The sequence below is a fragment of the Seriola aureovittata genome, chromosome 9 (genome assembly GCF_021018895.1).
Source record: "Seriola aureovittata isolate HTS-2021-v1 ecotype China chromosome 9, ASM2101889v1, whole genome shotgun sequence".
NCBI classification, from domain to species: Eukaryota; Metazoa; Chordata; class Actinopteri; order Carangiformes; family Carangidae; genus Seriola; species Seriola aureovittata.
The window spans coordinates 15,383,843-15,406,670 of NC_079372.1; the positions used below are offsets into that span (position 1 = coordinate 15,383,843).

General features: G+C 40.5%; 1 protein-coding gene across 1 annotated transcript; it reads left to right on the forward strand.

The window, feature by feature from the left end:
• Positions 1-739: 739 nt before the first annotated feature.
• On the forward strand, positions 740-17,859 carry cd34 (CD34 molecule). Its single transcript, XM_056386031.1, has 8 exons — positions 740-974; positions 11,322-11,432; positions 11,665-11,927; positions 12,094-12,171; positions 13,980-14,091; positions 14,262-14,314; positions 14,613-14,759; positions 16,012-17,859. The coding sequence occupies exons 1-8, from the start codon at positions 893-895 to the stop codon at positions 16,201-16,203; spliced, it is 1,038 nt and encodes a 345-aa protein (XP_056242006.1). The 5' UTR covers positions 740-892; the 3' UTR covers positions 16,204-17,859.
• Positions 17,860-22,828: the final 4,969 nt, after the last annotated feature.

Genomic DNA, 22,828 nt, shown 5'->3' on the forward strand with positions numbered 1-22,828 from the left:
GTTCAGTGGATGACTTCACTACAGGCTGTTAGTCATTTGTCCAGGGACACACAAAAACTACGGCCAAGCGTTGTGTGTGACGCCATGTGCTTTTACAGGCCTCTAAGCTATGTACACAACATGTAGGAGGCAGGAAGAGTGCTTCCTGTTTACCAGGTGCATCTTCAAAAATAGGACACACTTAACATCTTTAACACCTTTCTACAAATCCTCAAGCTGAAGTTGTGTTGTTTTAGATATCTAGCTTTGTTTTATTTCAACTTTATATTCTCATATTCTCATGGGAATACTGATTCTGTGATTTTATTGAGCCATTGTACTTTCTTTTCAAAGACAAACCAGTGCAAACGGCTTATATTTGTACCGCGTCTGCTAGAACATCACATGAAACTTTCCTGTTGTGCACCCACAGCCCCCCACACTGCAGAAGCAGATGTGCCGCTGGTGCCCAAACTGTGCAAACTTCTATGAAAGAGGGCCAACTTTTTTCACCAGGAAACAAACGTACAACAAAGATGAGGCTCAACCAGATGCCTAGTTCCAACCACTTACGTCTCATTTTCTCATCCTGGTGCTTGCTGCTCATGTGTACGCACACAAGGAAAGGGAGGAAGCCGGGGCCGTTGCTTTGGGGGAAACGGGTTAACAGCAGGCAGTTAGAAAAGGGGTGTGGAAAGAGCAGCGAGAGAGGCTGAAGGAGTGGGGCCATATAAAGAGCAACGGAACACAAGCCAGGCTTTATCCTGCTTGTCTGTCCCGCTCACTCAGACCTCACAGGAAACACCTAACTCCCACCCCCCTCCCCAGCCCTCACACTCACTCACCTTCACTCACCGCACTTTTTTGCTCTCACACACAGTCCCATCGGCTGCGCTGAATCTGACCAGAGAGGATGGCTGCGTCCATGTGGAGAATGAATGGGCTCTTGAGACGGATGGCCGGAGTTCTTGTGCTCTGCACTCTATTGCTCAGCAGTGAGTACACTTCTATTTATTAACTATAGCATCTTCTTTTACAACTTTGATTCTCTCTATTAGTATTATTTTATTCTCCACAAAGAGTTTTTTTTTTTTTGTTCCAGTGTTTTTGTCTCAAAAGGCGTCTAACGTTGTAGTGGAGAAAATTCAGTTTCACGTAATGCAGTATGTGTACATCAGCAGTGACTTCTTACACACTAGTTGGGGGGGGGGGGTGTACTACGATGTGTTCTGCCATGAGGGTGTACACAGATGCAAAGAGGAGTGGTTAGCAATGGTGCGGCTGCAGACACAAAGGGTCTGCTCAGGAGTGGAAAGTTGCAGTTGAGAATAATTATGCTTTACATCCTGCAGTGCATCTGGGTGGAGCTAATACGTGTTTGAACAGTTGTAAAAGGGGCTAAAGCCACACACACACACACATCCACACATAGTCTCAAAACACATGAATGTATTTCTTTTTGAAAATAGGATCAGATTGGTCCCATATATTGCATGATACTCTGTATATGACTATCTAATGAGACACTTCAAGTACATGTGACTGTGTGTGAGCTGCATATAACAAAGTGACCACACAACACATCAACAGAGAGCAAAAATAGTTCCCCCAACTGTGTTAGTGATCTGCAAACAGTAAGTGTGTGTGTGCGTGCGTGTGTGTGTGTGTGTGTGTGTGTGTGTGTGTGTGTGTGTGTGTGTGTGTGTGTGTCTATGTGTGTGTGTGTGTGTGTGTGTGATGTGGATGAGTGTGGACTCTCTGGGCAGTCCGCTTCAAATCAGTCTGAGGCCTGATGCTAATTGCAGGGTGATGTATGGCTTGGACGGTGTTTCTTCCTTGCTGGTTGTAAAGCAGGACTAGTCCTAGCTCAGGCCAGCATAACGACTTCTGCAGAGCCGTGAGGCGGAGGGGGGGCGGTAAATGTTAGGAGTGACCTTGGGAGGACTAGGAGGAGTACTCCAGACTGATGAAAATAACCAAGGGTTTACTTTAAAAGGGAAAAAGATCATGAGATGGCGGAACATGTTCGTAGTTCGCACAATAAAAAGGCACACCACATACCATCTGCATCAGCAGCTTAACAGATGGTAATTAGATTTACATGGAAATCTAATTACTCCCGGCACTCCCCTCCAACAAATTAAAGCCTCGATACAGGCACAGCAATTTAAGACACATCTAATAATCAGTTGTGTATTTTATTATTTTTTTTGTTTATTACTGTTGTTGCTTTCAAAACAACTATTCTACTATCTTATTAGCTCTATAATTAGGACTTTGTTTTAAGCTATTTCCAATTATTATATTATTACAACCATGCCCATATTGCCTTTTGTCACATTTGCATATTGCCTACCAGGCATAATCTATCTTTGACGTCGGAGTCCCACTGAGATTTCACGTTTTGATGTGAACAAACAGTCCTGTTTTAAATAGGATCTTTCATTGGAGCCCCTGTTGTAGGTTTTTAGCAAACAGCTTCTGATTTCTACTTTAAAAATATCACAGGGGTGTTGTCTCAAGTCTGCTGACCCATCCTCAGTTCTTTACCACATCCAACAGCAGTCCTCTGATCACATGGTCCTGCAACATTGTTGACATTTGTGTAGCATTGCAGTCTATATTTGCAGGGGGATGGGCACTGTCAGTGAAATTTTTTAACAATTTTAATGTTTCATGCTCCATTATGACTGTTTTGATCAAATAAAGAAGACTCTGTTGAGTCACTCTATCCTGATAAACACAGAGCCATGCCACTGCATAGCTCATGTCATGTTGTTGTGTCTTATTCTAAGTGTGGAACCGCTGTGGATTAGGAGGTTAAAAACTGCAGTTCTTTGAATGACCACTTGAGGCTGGCTCCAGAAGCGAGACAATCCCCATAGCCTCCCATGTTAAAAATTTGCAACTTTGCAGCAGAAATATGTACACAGCCTGTTACAAAATATGGTTTTGGTCTCTACAGCTAATTTCCCCCTTAATGACAGCTGTACACGGGGGTTAATTTTTTTTATATAACTCACCCATTTCATTTTTATTAAAGCTTAAAGTTATGCATAATTAAGGGCATGCCGCTTTGAGTGACAGGTCATGCAAGCCACAAACTAGCATGCACCGAAGTCTTGGCTCCGGACACGCCCAGCCTCTTTGCCCATTTTTGGATTAGCCAGTTAGCTGGAGTCAGGCGCTGCCAAGATGGCAACAGCAGCCCACTCTTAGCTTCAAAACTGCTCTTCAGAAACCAGTGGGTGACATCACAGAGGCTACGTCCATCTTTATTTACAGTCTATGTTGTAAACAGGCTTTGTAGTATGAACTTCTACTGCATAACAGGACTCACCACTTACTCGTAAACAGGTATATTTATGTTGTCGTATAGTATACAATGCATTAAGTATTGGATGGCTGCAGCAAATCACCAAAAAGTGTGAATAATTCTGTTTGTGCCTGTCTGCAGCTTAGCTGATAGCATCTGCAGCTGAAGAACATCTTAGTTTAGATTTGTAGTGTAGAAACACTGATTCAGACAAACAAGAGCAAGAGAATGGAGGAGCTGATGGCAAGCAGGATGCAAGTGAGACAGGATGACAGCCCTTGGCGCACTTGATTTGTGGATGTGTTTGACTGTGTGTTTATCAGAGCAAACATCCTTGTCATACATAAGCAGGCCAATCAGCCCGACTCTCCCTCTCACAAACACAGATTTAGTTTATGCTCCCATTTCCCATGGCTGTCAGTCAGTAGTTATGCAGTCGTGCAAATATGTAGCACTGAAATGGGCATGGACTGCAGGGTTGGATGATGTCATTCAATGCCTCTTGGAGAATGTTATAAGCTCTCTCTCGCTGTCTCTCTCTCTCTCTCAAGATTTTTTGGGGAAAACCCAAGCTTCATATCAGCTCTTGGGGGGGGGGGGGGCATCTTGTCTCTCTCATTTCAGCTTGTTGTGTATGATGAATGTTTCTGTTGTTATGTCAGGGCTTCAGGACCTGTGACATTTGCTGTTAGAATATACCACATTAAACCAGGATATTTGCTTGTGGTTGGATTGGGAGATTAGAGAGTTAGTGTGCATGTGTTTGTGTGTGCATGTGTTTGTGTGTGCACATGCGCAAAGCCATCGATGTGCGATGATCGAGGAGATCGAAGAACAAACATGCTCCTGTATTCTGTCAGAGAAAGTGTCGTAACTGAACCTTTTGAAAAAGGCCACAGACACATGCTTCACAGAGAGTAGAATTCAGCATCTATATCTCCCTGCATACAAATGTACAAAGCTTTGTTTCTCAGACAGCATCAACCCTGCCAACGTAAACATGGACAGAATATTGCCACTCTTTCTCATGGCCCTCAGCTATTGACCGGTCGTGATGTTGCAGTTTGATTCACGTCATCTGCCAGAGGGTGTGGGTCTTTTTTATGTAAGCCTTGGCAGATAGTGGACCTATGTCAGGCAAGGGTGTGTGTCCACTTGGGCCCAAAGCTTACGGCTGAGGTGCCACGTGAACTCTCAGAGTAATTAAACCTGGAGCCTGTGTTCTGTCACACTTCCAGTTTGCTCCAGTGATTTGCGCACACGAGAGAGCCAGGCCTGTCTACGACATGAAATCATTCAAACGTTCTAAAAACAACGCCTGTCCTCACTGTCCTCACTGTCCGTTCTGTTACCTCATCTGCCAGCCCTCATCGGCATAAAAACCATAACAAAGGGAAGGATGTTTTTAAAAATGTGTTTTCTCTTTTCTGATGAATTATCGTCATTTGAACCTGACTCCGTTCCAAGGAAAACATGTTAATGATAAGAAAACGAAAACCACTGTCGCCACTAACTAAATGATCATCCAGGAAAAGGAGTTGACTTGGAGAAATAGATTGTCTAGCAACAATATTTACCTAGCGAAACAATCTTAATGAAAAGCAGACGTTGCGCTCGCATTCAAATCTTCCTCTTCCAATTACTGCTGTTTCTGGTGAGCTTATTGTTCCTTGTTCCCCTGGCACCCTGCTGCAATTTTACAGCTGTTGAGTTTTACCAGCGAAAAGGAGCAGGGGGGAGTGGGTAGATGTGTGTGTGTGTGTGTGTGTGTGTGGGGGGGGGGGGGGGGGGCAACTTCTCCTCCTGTGTCTCCTTCAGTTTCAGAAAATTTGGCGGCACAAGCAGAGAAACTCCAGATATAAATCTGTTCCCAGATTGAAATCACCCCACTCTGTTTAGCTAATGAGCAGCCACGCAGGATTATAGTGTGAATTCCACAACAAGAACTTGGAGGCAACCTCTGCGTCTTGTGTCATCCCTGTTTTGTTTTATTTTTTACACTGGCTCAAAACTGAATTTCCAGCAACAGCTCAGTGTTCCTCACACTGATTGATCCAATTTTTCTTTTCCTTTTTTTTTTTTTTTTTTTGTGATATCATGCCAAACACCAGTATTCGCATGAAGCACATAGTGTGTGTTGCGTATCCAGGCAGGGCTGTCTTTATGGAGGGGTATACTGTTCATACTGTATACTGCTGAGGCCTTTTGACTTCCAGAGTAATTGCTCCTGGTAATTAATGTTCAGTATAAGCCATGTCATTGAAGCCATGCTTAACTGAAAACACAACTACAACTACAATCATTTGTACTGTATGCGTGTGCACGTATAAACAGTGTACAGGTTTTTCTTTTGTGTAGCCATATCTGGAAGGCTATCCGATTATTGCTATTATTTCTCAATCTTCTTCCCCCCACTTTGGCTCCTTAGCCTGAATCATATCATAACCAGATTGTTTAGGGCTATAGGTTTCGATATCTTTTTACAACCTCTCCCCACACAGTCTCATGTAAAAACAGCAGCTGGAATCAGTCCATGGACATCTGCTGCTTGAAGCCCATGGTCCTGGTTCTGACACAGGGAGGGGAGCAGCGAGCAGCTCCAGCCTCTCAGAGCAGCTGGTGTTTCCAGTTTTCTAATCCGCTAACAAAATGGATGGACTGTTTTGGAAACACAGGTTTTAAGTTTCACTGCCCTGCTGAAACTATTTTAATGAGTAAATTAGGGGTAGAATAAAAACAATGGTGAGTAGCTGCTATCAATCATCGTGTTACCTTTTCATCATTTCTTCCCTTTTCATCGACCCCGGTTTTAAAAGTGGCCCAATAACAGAGTACATGAAGGAAACTTGAATAAAATTTTGAGTAAAATTATCACATCAACCTCTAGAATGTCGAGGACAGTCCTTCTGCTGTATCCTGATTGGTGTGTCTGTATTCCAGCGCTGGTGCATGTGTTATCAGGAGCCCCCAGCATTTCACCTTTGCATTCAGAAGACGTCACTGCGTGTGCTGTGATAGCCACATCCTGTTATAGGATGTGCATGGATAACATTCCAAATCTGTTGCTAATTCCTCTTATGTTTTTCTTTTTTTCTATCTCATGTTTTGTTTAAAAACACCAGGGATGTGGGCAGGGTGGAAAAAGTCAACTTTTGCCACCCCTCTGAACGTGAGAACTATTTTTGTTTCTGCCCAGAGACCTGAGCAGTGTGGTGTGTTCATGGGATTTTTTTTTTTCCAGGTGGTCACTGGAGTAGCAAGTAGTAGGAAAGTGGACTGTGTTTGTGTAGCTTCATGTGGTGGTATATTCTATAACAGTACAGTCTGTCTTTTTATTATTTCATACAGTTGAAGAAATTCAACAATGTAATATTTATGGTTAGCTACGAGACCACACTAGTTCCTTCAGGATAGTGTTGCTGTGATTGCAGAAACTGGTATTCTAGCCTTTAGAGAGACATGGGATCATCTGGTCCTGAAACAATTACTTGATTAATGGACAGAAAATTTATTTTTAGAATAGATTATAAAACAGATGCCTTTTGGGGTTGACTTTACCTTGGGCTCTTGAAAAATATGTATTGTTTTTTTCTTGACATCATACAGAATAAACGATTGATAAAGAAAGATAATTTTTTACAAAAGATAAATCAATAATGAAAATAAGCATTGAATCTCATCTTTCCGTCTTTGGTGGCCATTTCTTATTCCCAGAATTCCATAAAGGATCTGTAAGACTGAACAATTCCTGACTGAAGTCTAAGATGAGGTGACATTTCTCCTAATAGGGAATGAGAAGAAAGGAGTGAGAGGAGACTTTAAGGTCTTCTGAGGACATCTTTAAGCAGTGGACACGGATGAGTGACGATAGCGGGGTGTGGCTGCTTTTTACGGCCAAGGTGTTGTCTCAGCGGTCTGGGTGGAGGTCAAATGCGAGTCCCAAGACTTGGAGCTGAAGTTTTCCTCCTTACGCATGATGTCACCGATCTCACAGCTCTCTGACGGTACAGCACATATGCAGGGAGGGAAGGAGTTCCCTAAGGATACTTACAGCAGCTGCACCACTCTTCCCTTCTTCATTTCTCCTCCTCCAGTCTCCCCAGAGAGGAAGCAGGCCTCATCCTCAAATATCACACGTAAAGGACTGCTGTCCCCTGCTCGTGCTCTCTGACTGCACCTGTTTAATCAGGTGTGGTGATGTTTGTTTTTACTGCAACGTCCTCACTATAACCCAGCCTCAATCTGAGCGCTGGAATACCAGGAAGGGTAAAAGATTGCAATTACAATGGCAGCTAGACTGGGAAAGGCCATGAGTGTCACAGATGAGTGAGGCAGGGACATAGTCGGGGAGTGGGACAAGATAGCACCATTAAAAATATACCTACCCTTATATCTTCAGCGCACATACAAAACCTGTTTTGCTGCAGCTGCTTGCAACTGAGGCATAGTGGAGGGTGATAAAAACAGGCAGAACATTGTGCATTGTGTTGCAGTTAACAATCCATTCATGCAGCTTGCGGATGCCTCTGTTTCAGCTGAAGGCGATCTTGCTGATTTTTGGTGCAAAAAATCCTGTTAAAGGCCATACTGAGAGAAAAACAAAAAGATTTATTTTGCTGTTACTACAAACAAGCCCAACAGGAACAAGAAGCACAAGCAGTCAGATGATCATAGAATCAAGAAGTTCTGTTTTTGTGATCTCCGGCTACCCTGGAGCATGTGCCGTGGACTGAGGTAGGAAAGCAACGACTGAGCAGTAGAGAAGTGTCAGAATCAAGCTGTGTGCGTGCTATGATAGCATCAGCATTTTACACTCCCTCCAGAGACACTTATGCACTCTCTTGCTGTGTGTGTGTGTGTGTGTGTTTGTGTGTGTGGGGGTGGGGGGGTGGGGGGGGGTTGAGAGGAAGTTGTCTGGAAGGAAACAGAACCAAATGTAAAAAAACAAATATAGGACCTGGCTTTCATAACAACGTCAGTATGTAAATCGATGATAAGAAACGGTCTCCCCCTCCACCTTATCTCCCCCCCGAGTCCACTATAGTCTGGAATACCTCGTATATATATGGTTTACCACCTAAACCCTCAGGAGCCCTCACATCTGTATGTGTTTGTGTCTATCTCAGCCTTGTCATTTGATTTATTTTTCAGTGTGGACAACCACATACTATATCCTGGAATCCAAGCAGTGAGTGATGATGTGCAATAAAGGGTTGTCAATTCTGTAATGACCTTTCTTAATCCATTTCTCTCCATATATAATCCACTACAGTCAGCTGTGAAATTCTTGACAATCTTCCAGGGGGCCTAGCGCTGCTTTATTTATGGATGTGATATCTAATATGTTTATAGTGTAACTGACTTTTAGGAGTTGCCTACATTAGCTACATGAAATACAGTTGGACCTTCAACTCAGTAGCTGCAACACATTCCAGCAGCACGTCAACAATAACTGTTGCGGTGGTGTAAATCTTCCCACACAGAACAAAGCATTTGCCATTGGCTATGTGTACTAATTATGTAAGCAGGCTTTAAGCATCCACCAAATTACAGTTGTCATTTGTTGGTGAAATATCTGCCTTTGTCCTGCTTTATAATTGCTGTTGCTTTGTCCAACCACAGGCAAAAAGAAACGCAGCATTTGAACTGTCACTCACAATCCTGGGCCTGTGTCGTATATCCCCTCTTTAACCTGTGATTTAGTTCTTTACATCTGGCGTGGCTACACACCACACACCACGTCAAAGGCTGGAACACCCAGGCTGAAAGATTCAAGGAGGACAGCCAGGGCAGGAAATCCACTTGACGTAGCCCGGTAGTGAATAGAGGAGGGAAGAGCAAGATTTACTTGAACTCAGAGGTTATTTAGTCTGCAGCCTTGGCCGTGTGCTCTCTGAGTCCATCAAAAACTCTCTGGAGAGAGACCAAGGTTGTGTTTATGGACTAGGAGTGTTGCATGTGTTCCTCTGTGTTGAGACAAGAGGTCCTAAGGCTTTCGTGCTGATGCTGAGAGGCCTGGCTGGAAACACCGTGAGATTTGTCTTAAGCGTCTGTGTCCACAGCGGTTGAGTGTAAGTGTCTATAAACTTCTCAAAACACAGTGCACAGAGTTTAAGCATGTGACAGTTTAAAGTAAGTAGATTTTTGAGTATGTATGTGTCTCTCCTGTATCCAGCCCAGTATCTGTATTTGTGCAGAGTCTGTGCATGTAACGGGTGTTTAAACAAGAGAAGCCATTAATACAATGATTTATATTTTTAAGAAACTGAGGAGGTAAAAGCTTTAAAACATAAATAAGCAGGCGTATTCCAGTCAGCAATGAATACTTAACTGGTTATACAATGAAGTGCTTTAAAAACATTCCATAGATACTGTTTGTCCTAAGAAAATCTTTATGCCTATGAGGCATAAGCTGAGACACTAGGTTAATTCAGTGGCATGGAGGCTAAACATTATTACACTATTAAACATTGCAGCTCAAGCTGAAGGCTGAATGAATGAATCGAAGGCTCTAATAGCACAATGAAACATTAGGATCTGTGCCTAGTTGGACCAGTTAAAATGCAGCATATAACCAGCTTTGGACAATGTTCAGCCAGTTGACGCCACTGTTGAGATAAAAGGCACTGCAGGGGGGGACCATATGTTGGACTCGTACTATCATGGTGGCCGCTTGGGATGTAAAACTACCTTTTGTTTGGGTGCTGATATTCCTACGAGGAGCTGCAGGACTTTGTTAAAGTCAGTCATGTTCATAGGATTGCAAACGCACACAAAACATCTACATGCATCACATTTATATAAATGTACTTTTTGTTTAACAAAACAATGGCAGTGGTGCACCAAACACATTTTCCCTCTGATTGCAGCATAGATTTGGTTAGATGTTAAACTGCTTACACACTATGCTGGTTTCCTTCCATGCCGAGGGGCGTGTTTAGAAATGATGGTGCAGGAGGAATTGATATACAATGCTGTAAGTCCTGAATTATATTGGAAAAGCTAAATTCCTCTCTTTTTGATTGGCAGTGCGATCCCTGATTGGGCCTGAACACTCACTGATACTTCTTCAGTTATCATGCATGGCTGTGGAAGTGGGAGCAGAGGTGATGGGCTTGGTTGTACCAGAAAGTGTGTGTGTGTGTGTGTGTGTGTGTGTGTGTGTGTGTGTGTGTGTGTGTGTGTGAGACAACACATCACAAGTTAAAATTTTTGCTCTGTAATTGAAAGAGACAGTCTAATAACATAATCCACTTTGTTAGATCAGCCATCTACCCATTAAACTCAAAAAAACTCACATGGATTATGAATTTGGCAAATGCTTTCCTATGTTTTTTAACCATGCTATGTCAGAAAGTTTTTTGAACACCACCCAACTTAATCCCAAGATTATCACAGAAACAGGATTTCTCCCGGAGGACGGATTTGTAGTCAAGAGGCCGCAACCTTTTGACTGAGCTGTTTATTTGGTTAGGCTGCAGACGGTGAGAATTAGCCCATATGTGACCACCAATTAGTTAGAGCCCCTGAGCACACGTACCAAATTAGTTTGCGCATCTCTGGGTTGGGCATGGCCAAGCTGTTCAAACCAATCCTCTGCCCTAACCTCATTCACTCATTCCACTGAGTGTGTGCTGGAAATTTCATCCCAAAATACCACACATATTTACATACAGTAAGAACAGTGGGATCTAATTATGGCCAGGAAGAACTAGCTTTGATTTTAGGATTGTTGTTTTTTTTTCCACATTCAACACCAAGTGGTTTCAAACTGTGAATGTTGCTGCAATTTGCGTCAACTTTCGTACTTCTTCTTTGAGTCATAATTCACTCAAATCTGAACACAGAAACATGACACGTATACTGTATATCATTACCACCAATGTCCATTGCAAATAAATGTCAATAAATGTGTTTAGAAATCATACTTACTTATTCTCTCTCTCTCTCTCTCTCTCTCTCTCTCTCTCTCTCTCTCTCTCTCTCTCTCTCTCTCTCTCTCTCAATGTCTCTCCATTCGTTGCAGATAAAGTGATATGTCAAGAGGATGCAACAACAAATGCTCCAGCCCAATCTACGGCTGATCCATCTGCAGCTGATCCAGCTGCATCCGATCCAGCTATAGACGTCAGTGCTGGTAGGAGCCTCAATAAATGATGATCAAGATTAGCATTGGGGACCTGACAGGGATTTTTGAGAAGTTATTTCAAAGTTATTTCTCTCTATATCCCCATCTGAGAGAGGCCATCATGCTATAGTGACATTACAAGGGACAAACACCTTGACACATTCAGTTGATTAGATAAATCGTATGCACAACCAGTATGTGGCCTGTGTGTAATGGGATTGTACGTGTATTTTGTTCTTAGGGCCAGATGCTGCAGCTCAGGATGCCACTGTTGCCCCCACTGTGGGTGACGCTGCCACTGCTGCTGGTGGTGCAGACTCTGTTCCTTCTGCAGTTACTGGAGATAACCTGGTCCCTGCAACTATTGTAAACATTGCGGTTGATAACAGCCAGGATGGAGAGACTTCAGGTACCTCAGGGACCACCTCTGCCCCCCTTGCCAGAGTCAGTGATGTGCCTGAAGTCGTTGAGGTCCCAGATGAATCCCACGTTGTTAGAGTGGTGGTGAGTACCTGCCTGTACCATGTTCAGATGGTGCATTTCTACTTCTCAACATGTAAACTATTTCTGTAAAAGATAGACTGATGCTGTGGTCACAACCATATGTGCAAGGTGTGCTGTCTTTTTCTGACCTCATTTGTCTATCTGACCTGGCTTATTGTCTCCACAGCCTAATGTGCAGTGTGTTGGAAAGGAGGACATCCCAGAAAGCAATGCTGTCAGGGCTGTGGTGGTAACAGACGACTGTGTGAGTACGAGTTTATCATTACATGAATTTTACTGTAGAAATACGATATTCTCATGATATATCCATCCTCCACCGCCGACGCTACATTCTACCACAACCTTTATGTCATCCTGCTTGTAACAATAACCCTCATCTCCTCCCTGCCAACCACAGGCAGCATCCAGCTACCAACAGCTAAGATTTTTTTTTAACTTGCAACATTAAAGACCACAGTGAAATAAAAGCAGAGAGCTGATATCAGTTTACCATCTATTGACACATTCTCTTAACCAAGACCTTTTTCTGGCCCTGTACACCTTTGGGTCCAGTGGGAGTGGCTTACTCTGCTTAGAAGAAGAGGAAGATTAATGTGTTTTAAAGCGCTACGGTTGGAAATATGGCCCTGATAAAGGCAGCTCTTTTCTCAGACATTCCTCAGGCGTTGTAAATCTTTAGTCTGTGTTCCTGGCGGGACACAAACGAAAAGGACAGCTAGTGGTTCCTCCTCTCGCTCTGAGGTCCTTATGGCAAAAGGAGGATTTGCAAGGGTGTGGCTTCATTTCGCGGGTTTTTTTTATTTTTTTATATATATTTAAAAAAAGGGGTGCTTTTCAGATTTTGTCACAAGCGGAAGACATTAAGTTAGATATCTATGTCTCTAGAAAATTTCATATTTGGAGCCAACTCTTACACTGCTAAATCCTACTTGCGTGAACAGTTGTTAGATGATGTGTCAAAACACGACAAACACGACATGTTCCAATACAACTGATTGTTGCACGGTACAATATGCCAGTCCAGGTGCACAAGAGCTGAAGCAGCAGGTCAGATTCCAGTACGCATACTTTAGTTAGCCTCTATTTGGGTCCATTACTGTAACATCCACAGAGCCAGGACCAGCTGCAGAAGTCATCTGTCCAACTCACCCTGAAACTAAACATGAACTGCGGTGCCAGAGGCCTTAGCCAGCTGATGATTGGTTCAAAATGCAGGCAAGAGTGAGTGAATGGCACGAAAGACCTTGATAAAAGAACAGCTTGTATCAATGGAACAAATTCGATAAAGCAACAAAAGGTCTTTTTCATACCCTTGTAAATCCCCAAGTCATCAGTCCATATAAGAGGAAGTGTCAAATATGACAAAATATGAAATAATACTGTTCTTCTTTATACATGATTTCAGCATCAAATGAGGCATTTGTGTTGGTTAAATATTTTTCATCAAATGTGAACCTACTGTATTTCATCTGAACTCCAGGCACGGGTGCCACACCATGTAAGGTCAAGCAGAGCAAGTTATGAGACAGTGTAAGACTCCTGAAAGCAACATGTGACACAGACAGATGGAGAAGAGGTTCCCCTGGAGTGATTCGAGTTCAGCCTTCCTGAGTGTCTCCCACCCTTCCTCAAAGATCTGGATGTTACAGTAGAGTCCAGCTGTGGGCCCACTCCCAACTAACTGAGGATTCAGGGTTTTCTCATAGTAGTCCTCAGGGAACACTGGGAGCTGTCTGGATCACATTACAGAAAATGAAGAGTGTTCCCCAGTCACAAAGCCTAAAAGTTGTGCAATGAGGTGATATCATAGCTCGGGGTTAAGGTGGGAAAATAGAAGGAGTGGTCAGCAAGTTTTCCGTCCAAATGCTTTTGGTCTCCATTGCACAGTCAAAGGCCTACGTGCGCTGATGGTCAGCAGGGAAAAATTCAGGAACCACATTAGATTGTTGGCCCTCATGGGTCTGTGTATGAAGGAAGCTGAACACTGAAAATGTGCAATTTTTTTCAGACTTTTGCCACACTTCCCTCTGACATACAAATCCTTTCTTATAGGAGGCAACTAAACGCATTATTCAGGAAAACCCTGCAAGCTGGTGCCTCACGGAAAACTGTAATCTCGATATCTTCCAAGATGGCAACAACGTGCTGGTGGCCAGCAAAGAGGGTGGGTGTTGATAACATATATTTATATATAATGATATGCACATGCCAGTTTCATTTATTTGTGACACTTAAGGTTACAATACATTCTTGTTGTATGGTTTTGCAGCAAAACAATATATATTCCTTTCTTATTAAGTACTGATATATTTGTAATATTCATTGCCCCTGCAGCTGGGCTGGGATCTTTGGCTGCAGCACTCCAGAGTGAACATTTGAAAGACAAGGTAAGAGAACTCTAGTTGCTGCCAGCTTGATTATGATATTGTGTAGGTCCAATAACCTTGAAACCTACTAAGAAAAGTGAGGCAAGTCCTTTGCTGTAAGGCTTGTGAGTGAAAATTGAACCCGGGTTACTACAAATTCAAATCAAATTCAATCCAATCAAATTAAACAATTCCCTGGACCTAAATTGACAGCCTGCTTCATGGCTCAACTTGAAAAGAATGATTTTGTTTCAGATGCCTTGAACTCACAAACATGACCCCTTTTGACCACAATCTCATCTCTTCAATTTGTTTTCAGCTGGGTGTGACAAAAACAGAGACCCCGTCATCATCAGGTTCCTCAGTATTTGTTGGAATACTGGTCTGTGGTCTGCTCGCTGCCCTCGGCATCACTGCTGGTTACTTCAAATTCCAACGCAGGCCTGACCCCAAGGGAGTGAGGCTGGTAAGCACGTTTTCTCATTTTCTGTGAAGAATGGACGTACAACACACTGCACTATATGTTGCCACTATGGACCTGATTCGCCTATTCTCTGCCTTTACATGAGTTGATACATTATTGGAGACTCAGCCCATGAATTGAAAATCATTGCATAGACACTTAGTCATGAGTGTGTGTGTGTGGTTCTAATTTGTTCATTTGAAATCTTTCTACTATAATACTGTTGGGATTGACTTTACATATGACCTGCAGATGTGTTTTATCATAAATATGTCATTTTTTCAACATATATTGTGGGTGTCTGCAGTCGCTGCGGTCATTATAGATTCAGTAACACTATGCATTCCTTTTTTTTGGGCAAGGTTCATGTCTTACTACATCTGAAATCAAAACAGGTCGAGTTCCTTTTACTTATGAATGAGTCGCAGCCAGTGTTTTAATTAGGGAATGTGGCTGGCCAGCTATCAGAGGGAATACACAGAGAAAGAGAGAGAGTGTGCCTTATCCAAAGACCCACGCCCTGCCTTATTCATCAGGTTTCATCTAGTTACCAAACACAGCTGTTTCTCTGCACCACTCGCACTATCACGTGATGCAGAACCACATTAGAGGGTGTGTGTGTGTGTGTGTGTGTGTGTGTGTGTGTGTGTGTGTGTGTTTGTGTGTGTTTAAGTAATAGTGGGATAGTGGGTGCATCTGTGTACATACAGACGGGTGACAAATTAAAGGAACGACTTGAAGAATGAGTGGGAAAGCAGGATGACAACGCCCCCATCCAGAGGGCACGAGGGTCACTGAATGGTTTGATGAGTATGAAAATTAATCGTATGCTATGACCTTCGCAGCCACCAGACCTCAACCCAATTTAACACCAGCATCATCAGAACACAAATTGAGGGGATGTCTTTTGGAAGAATGTGTGTTCCTTCTCTCCAGTAGAGTTACACAGACTTGTAGAATCAATGCCAAGGAGCATTGAAGCTGTTCTGGCAGCAAACGGTGGCCCAACACCTTATTAAGACACTTTATGTTGGTTTTTCTTTTAATTTGTCACCCGTCTGAATGTGTTTTTATGTGCATCTGATCATCAAATCAAATGATTCATTTTTAACGTAAGCAACATTGAAATAACAAAGAGGTGACAGCTGCTTCACAGCTACTTCACTCTGCTCACAAGCAATAAGTGTCTTGTTACCCAGGTATTTTCCATCTTGCCTTTTCCATAATGAGTTGTTACTTTGTGCTGTATTTGTAGGCAGAGGAGGCCTATCCAGTAGATCAGGAGAACCAGGGGAACACTCTTGTATCTGTGGCCCCCCTCAACCCCCCTCCAGAAACTCAGGAGAAACCCAGCGTAAATGGAGAGTCCCCCGAGGCAGCCAAGACCCAGCCCCCCCCTCCCACCAATGGCCACTCCACCACCAAGACAGCAGACACTGAGCTGTGAAATAGTCTATACCAGTCCGTCGCAGCCCAGGAACTACCCCCACAAACACACCCAATCCACACACATGCCTATGAAAACTCACCTCCTTTTCTGAATCCACTCCTGCCCTGCCTACACAGCAAAGTGGACACCAGGGACTAGAACAATCTCCTACATCAACACCTCCTCTTGTTATGGTCCCCTTGCCTCCTCCTTTGGCTACGTGCCTCAACAAACATCGGTGAAAACTAGCCTGATGATGATGATGATGACGACGATGGTGGGTGATGATCTATGTTGATGACGACGAAGGCTCAGTCGCTGGGTTGTTGACGGCAGTCAGGCTGGAGGCGAGACACAGAAGATGGGCAGTTTTGGGTGGGGATAAAGTGTATTTTAGCATTAATCAGCACTGGCTCCCATGACGACTGCAACCTCTGGAGTCGCAGCCATGTGCTGTCTACACCCAGCAGGGTCTCTTCTTGTCGTCAGGTTTAAATCGTCCACTCGAAAATACAGTATAAGCACATAAGTTGATAGACAGAGAGGAAGAGAATCACACTGCCTTGAAATCTGTTTACAAACTTGTCAGAGAGGAAATCCCTTGGGCTCTCATCTTGTTTGATTGAGTTATTGCTTGTGTAGGTGTGCGATTGTGTGTGTGTGTGCGTGTGCTGCTGTCAAATCCCGCTTGTGTGTGTTAACATATACTTGCATTTGTACTGTGCATGGACTGTATATATCTATACATGCATCTGAGCTTTTCTCGCTTACTGTATGTACTGTGTGCATGTGTGATGAGGAGTGAAAGAGTTGAACAATGAGTTTGAATGTGCATGTGACATTAGCCATGAAAAGTGTACAGTTTTGTAAAACCAGTTGACAAAGTGATGGCTCACCGAATTACAGACGGTCACCGTGACGACGATGAGGAGGAAAGAGTATCGTAAAGTTTCAATCACACCATTTTTTTTTTTTTTTTGGAAGATGGAATTCTCTGCTACTGCAAAAACCAAAGTGTGATCCATCACAAAAGTTCGCAGGCCCCTTTACAGTGACTCCATAGTCGCTACTGAAAATCATGAGACTGACTTATCTGACCAACGGATACATCAAGGCCTCAGCCTCTATCATCTCTGTCCATCCATTTGTCAGTGTTATTCTCTTTTCAATATACTGTATAAACTCTTTTTACTATCAGTATTCTATTGCGCAGTGTGTATAGAATGGTGACTTTTTTCTCTCATTTTTATCTATTCCTGCTATTTTCATTTTATGTGCCAAAGACTTTCATATCTTATGTTGTACTAAAATATGTACTTTGTGGAACCTTTACAATGTTTGATCCAGTTCGTATGCGATACAGAAGATGCTCAAGGGCTATGACTGTTAGAAAGATGGGTTCAGTGGCCTGTAAGTTCAGCTGACATCAGTTTTTACTGACATACCAGAGGAAAAAAAAAAAAGGAAAATGTATTTTATTTTTGCCAAACTGGAACAAAGAAAACAATTCTGTTATATAAGTGGGATGTCTCACATTGATTTGTCCTTTCAGTGAATTTTGTATCTTTTCATTGCTAACATTCCAGCGTGACTGTTTAATTTTACTAGCAACGTACGTAGTTTAAATTGGATTTAACATGAAAAAAATAAAAAGCAAGAAAATGAACAACTTTTTATGAATTGCCGTGTTTTCAGCCTCATTGTTGGAGAGAGTGAGAGTGAAAGAAACAACTTGTAGGGTTTCTAACCACAGAAACCGTATAGTACATACAAACACATATGCACAGGCACTTACAGATATGTCACATACACATACATCAGTCTGTGCTCTAACACACTTGGAATTTAAACCCGCACAGCCCATAAGGTCACACATCAGCTGGTTTTCATAAGCAGTAGTAATGACATCACTTCACACTGTTTTGTCTTTCACAGTTTGGGTGGGGCAGTGAAAACATCCCTCAGCTGTCTTTTCTAAATGTTTAGGACATGCTGATGAGTCCCATGTCGGCCTAAGGTCTACTCACTATCCATCATCATGTTCATATATGTATTTTTAATTCGGTTTCTGTCACTATCCACTCTAGGGACAGTGTGACTCGTTTACTTCCCATCCATTCACACCCCTTCTTTCATCACAAGATCAAGCCCGATGTGAATTTCTACCCTGCCCTATCCTCTTCCACGCCCTACACAGAAAATATTTCCTCAGGGCCATTTAGCGGCACTGTGAAACAGTCCTGTTGTCACTATATGCCACAACCGTAAAGAAACACATACCATAGACATAATGTATATAAATTATGTTAAATGTTGACATTTGCAACCCGAGACTGGTCTATTGCTGCATTGTTCAAATTTAAAAGGTGTAAATGGACATTACTGTATGTAGGCTACTGTACTGTATGTACACTCATGCATGCCTGTTATTTGCAGCCTATTAGACCTTGAACTCTGCAATGTGAATACTCAGCTAGGATCATCTTACTTTACAGTGTCCAGAATAAAACCATCAGCCATGTAGCAATATCGAGTTCACCTCTCTTGTAACTGTCTGCTCCACATTCACTCATTCCTATGGCTATAGCTTCACTCAAATGACACAAAAACATCCATATATTCCCACTCACCCTAATAGTGACTAGCTATAGCAGATTTATGTGCTCTCTTTTCGAGGTATGCATCCTCATCATCATGATGAAGATGAACAGAATTTAATTTGTGCACCCTGCAGCATTGAAAAAAATTAACAGCACCATCTCTTTTTCTGTCTGGATTATTGAGAGACCTTTCATTGGAACCAATCTCTAATGAAGAAATAGTCCTATGAAAATAGCTTACAAAGTGCTGTGTACTATATTTTGTTACTGGAAAGAGATGATGTTGATTCTTTTTTTTTTTAATTTGTGAGTTCTTATGAGCACCACAAATGAAACTATTAAACCTTCATTTCACCATTTAACTCCATTGTATTGGGGTTTCTAGCAGAAATGACAGAGCCAGCCTGAATGGCCAGAAACCACTAGAAGTAAATTATTTGTAATTTGGACTATTTCAATTTCCCACCCATCGGCCCCTGTACCCCTACAGTACATCACTCCAAATCCTCTCTACAGCTTTTCTTCAATGTCACATAAATGCTCCAGCTACAGTCTGCTCCCCTCCCACCCTTCATCCCATCCAGCTCTTAGTTTCTCCACCCCTCTACTCCTACATCCAGCCAAGAGTAGTGTATGTGCAGTGGAATCTGGGATTATGAACAAAACTCAGCTGGTTGTTTTTATTGTGGGGAGGCTCCCCCCTCAGCGTAGTTACAGCTGCCAAATACGTCATGTTTTCCCTTTCCATGCCAAAGCACACCCCTTCTAAACTCATTGATGGTAAGATAACATTGGGTGGAATGGAAAGGTGGGAGGTAGAAAAGAGCACTCAAGAGACATAGCGAGACCCTGAGGTCAGGAGGTGTAGTCTGCATAGTCAGTCTGTGATGAAAATTAAAAGCTGATGAACTTTCAGGTTCATGAAAAGGTTAGAAGAATACCAAGAGGCTATTAGCAAGATATCCTATCAAGTCTTTGATCTTGCATGAAAAATAATTTGAAACATTAGGTCACAATTTTGTGGTAACACTAATAACAACATAAATATTTTTCAACAAACCCCTCATAACTGTTTCATAATCTTCCTGAGTTTCCTTTTCTAGAAGAAAATACAATAAGGAATGCTTACCAACTTCCTTCCTCTCTGGAAGATCATGCATGGTGTTTATCTGACTGCGAAACAGCGAATAAGACAGCATAACCTATCAGGAGCTTAGGCGATAACAGGATAATATCGGTTAACAGATACTCCAACTACAAAAGTGCATTAAATTCATTCAATTTTTTTTCAATCAAGCATGAAAAAGAAAGCAGCAAATTTAGGGGTGTAGGTTTAGTCTCAACATTGATAGGCACGCAACAACCCTGCCACCTCTCCAAAACAAAGAAACAGACTTTTTACTGATGTCAGCCAAACGGTTTATATACACATAAGACCTGAATTTACATTCAGAAATGCCCATACGCAAATTTAATGTAACTATATGTATGGAAATTCCATATATGAAATATATGTACATATGAAGTAAAATCATACATGTCTATAAAATATAGCCTTTATATGTAAAAATGACATATGAAACCTTTTTGAAATTGGAACAATATCATATATTGACATATATATTTAGCTAATAGAAGTGTGTATTTAGTATGTATGTTTATATTATTAACATATGTTACATAAATATATATCATCCCAAAGACTGTCAGTATGTGTTCATAATATGTATGTAAATATAAAAGATAGAGATGTTCATTTAAATCAAATAAGAAATTATTAAGAAAATCATATACAAACTTATAGAATTTGAATTAGTATGTTGTGTTAATAAAGTTGCATTATATGTCATGTATAACATCGTATATCCAGATAATATATATAAAAGATAATTATATATCCTCTTAAATGTGACATATATGGTAGCCTAACTCTTGATATAGGGATATATATATATATATATATATATATATATATATATATAAGATATAAAAAGTCATAAAAACGTCATAGTATGGTAAAGAATAACACCACATACTATAGAAAAGCATAAACATATCAAAAAACGTCATAGTATATTAAGGCATAAAAGGTCATAAAAATGTCATAGTATGGTAAGGAATCAATAGAAATAGTATTGTAAGGCATAAGAATTCCAAAAAACATCATAGTGAAAAAGCGAAAAAACGTGAAAGTATAGTATGGCATAAAAATATAAAAAAAAGCCATAGTCTAGTATGGCATAAAACGTCAAAATTACATCATGGTATATTAAAGCATAAAAGGTCATAAAAACGTCATAGTATGGTAAGGAATGAAAAAACACAGTATATTAAGCCATAAAAATATAAAAAAAAGTCATAGTTATAGTATGACATAAAACGTCAAAAAAACATCATAGTATATTATGGCATAAAAGGTCATAAAAACGTCATAGTATAGTGATGGATAGATAGAAATAGTATTGTAAGGCATAAAAATGCCAAAAAAACATCATGGTATAGTATTGCATAAAAATATCAAAAAATGTCATAGTATTGTATGGCATAAAAATTCAAAAAGACATCATAGTATATTAAGACATAAAAGTTCATAAAAACGTCATAGTATGGTAAGGAATGAAACGACATAGTATATGAAGCCATCAAAATACCAATTAACGTCATAGTATAGTATGACATAAAACGTCAAAAAAAACATCATAGTAGATTATGGCATAAAAGGTCATAAAAAGGTCATAGTACAGTGATGCATCAAAAGAAATAGTATTGTAGGGCATAAAAATGCCAAAGAACATCATATTATAGTATGGCATGAAAATATCAAAATATGTCATTGTAAAGTATGGCATAAAAATAATAAAAAAAAACATCATGGTATATTAAGGCATAAAAGGTCATAAAAACGTAATAGTACAGTGATGCATCAATAGAAATAGTATTGTAAGGCATAAAAAAGCAAAAAAACATCATAGTATAGTATGGCATAAAAATATTAAAAAAAAGCCATAGTCTAGTATGGCATAAAACGTCAAAATTACATCATGGTATATTAAAGCATAAAAGGTCATAAAAACGTCATAGTATGGTAAGGAATGAAAAAACACTGTATATTAAGCCATAAAAATATTTTAAAAAGTCATAGTTATAGTATGACATAAAACGTCAAAAAAACATCATAGTATATTATGGCATAAAAGGTCATAAAAACGTCATAGTATAGTGATGGATAGATAGAAATAGTATTGTAAGGCATAAAAATGCCAAAAAAACATCATGGTATAGTATTGCATAAAAATATCAAAAAATGTCATAGTATAGTATGGCATAAAAATTCAAAAAGACATCATAGTATATTAAGGCATAAAAGGTCATAAAAAGGTCATAAAAATGTCATAGTATGGTAAGGAATGAAACGACATAGTATATGAAGCCATCAAAATACCAATTAACGTCATAGTATAGTATGACATAAAACGTCAAAAAAACATCATAGTAGATTATGGCATAAAAGGTCATAAAAAGGTCATAGTACAGTGATGCATCAATAGAAATAGTATTGTAGGGCATAAAAATGCCAAAAAACATCATATTATAGTATGGCATAAAAATATCAAAATATGTCATTGTAAAGTATGGCATAAAAATAATAAAAAAAAACATCATGGTATATTAAGGCATAAAAGGTCATAAAAACGTAATAGTACAGTGATGCATCAATAGAAATAGTATTGTAAGGCATAAAAAAGCAAAAAAACATCATAGTATAGTAAGGCATAAAAATTAAAAAAAAACATCATAATATATTAAGGCATAAAAGGTTATAAAAACGTCATAGTATGGTAAGGAATGAAATGAAAACGTCAAAATAACATCATGGTATATTAAAGCATAAAAGGTCATAAAAACGTCATAGTACAGTGATGCATCAATAGAAATAGTATTGTAAGGCATAAAAAGCAAAAAAACATCATATTATAGTATGGCATAAAAATATCAAAAAACGTCACAGTATAGTATGGCATAAAATTTCAAAAAAACATTAT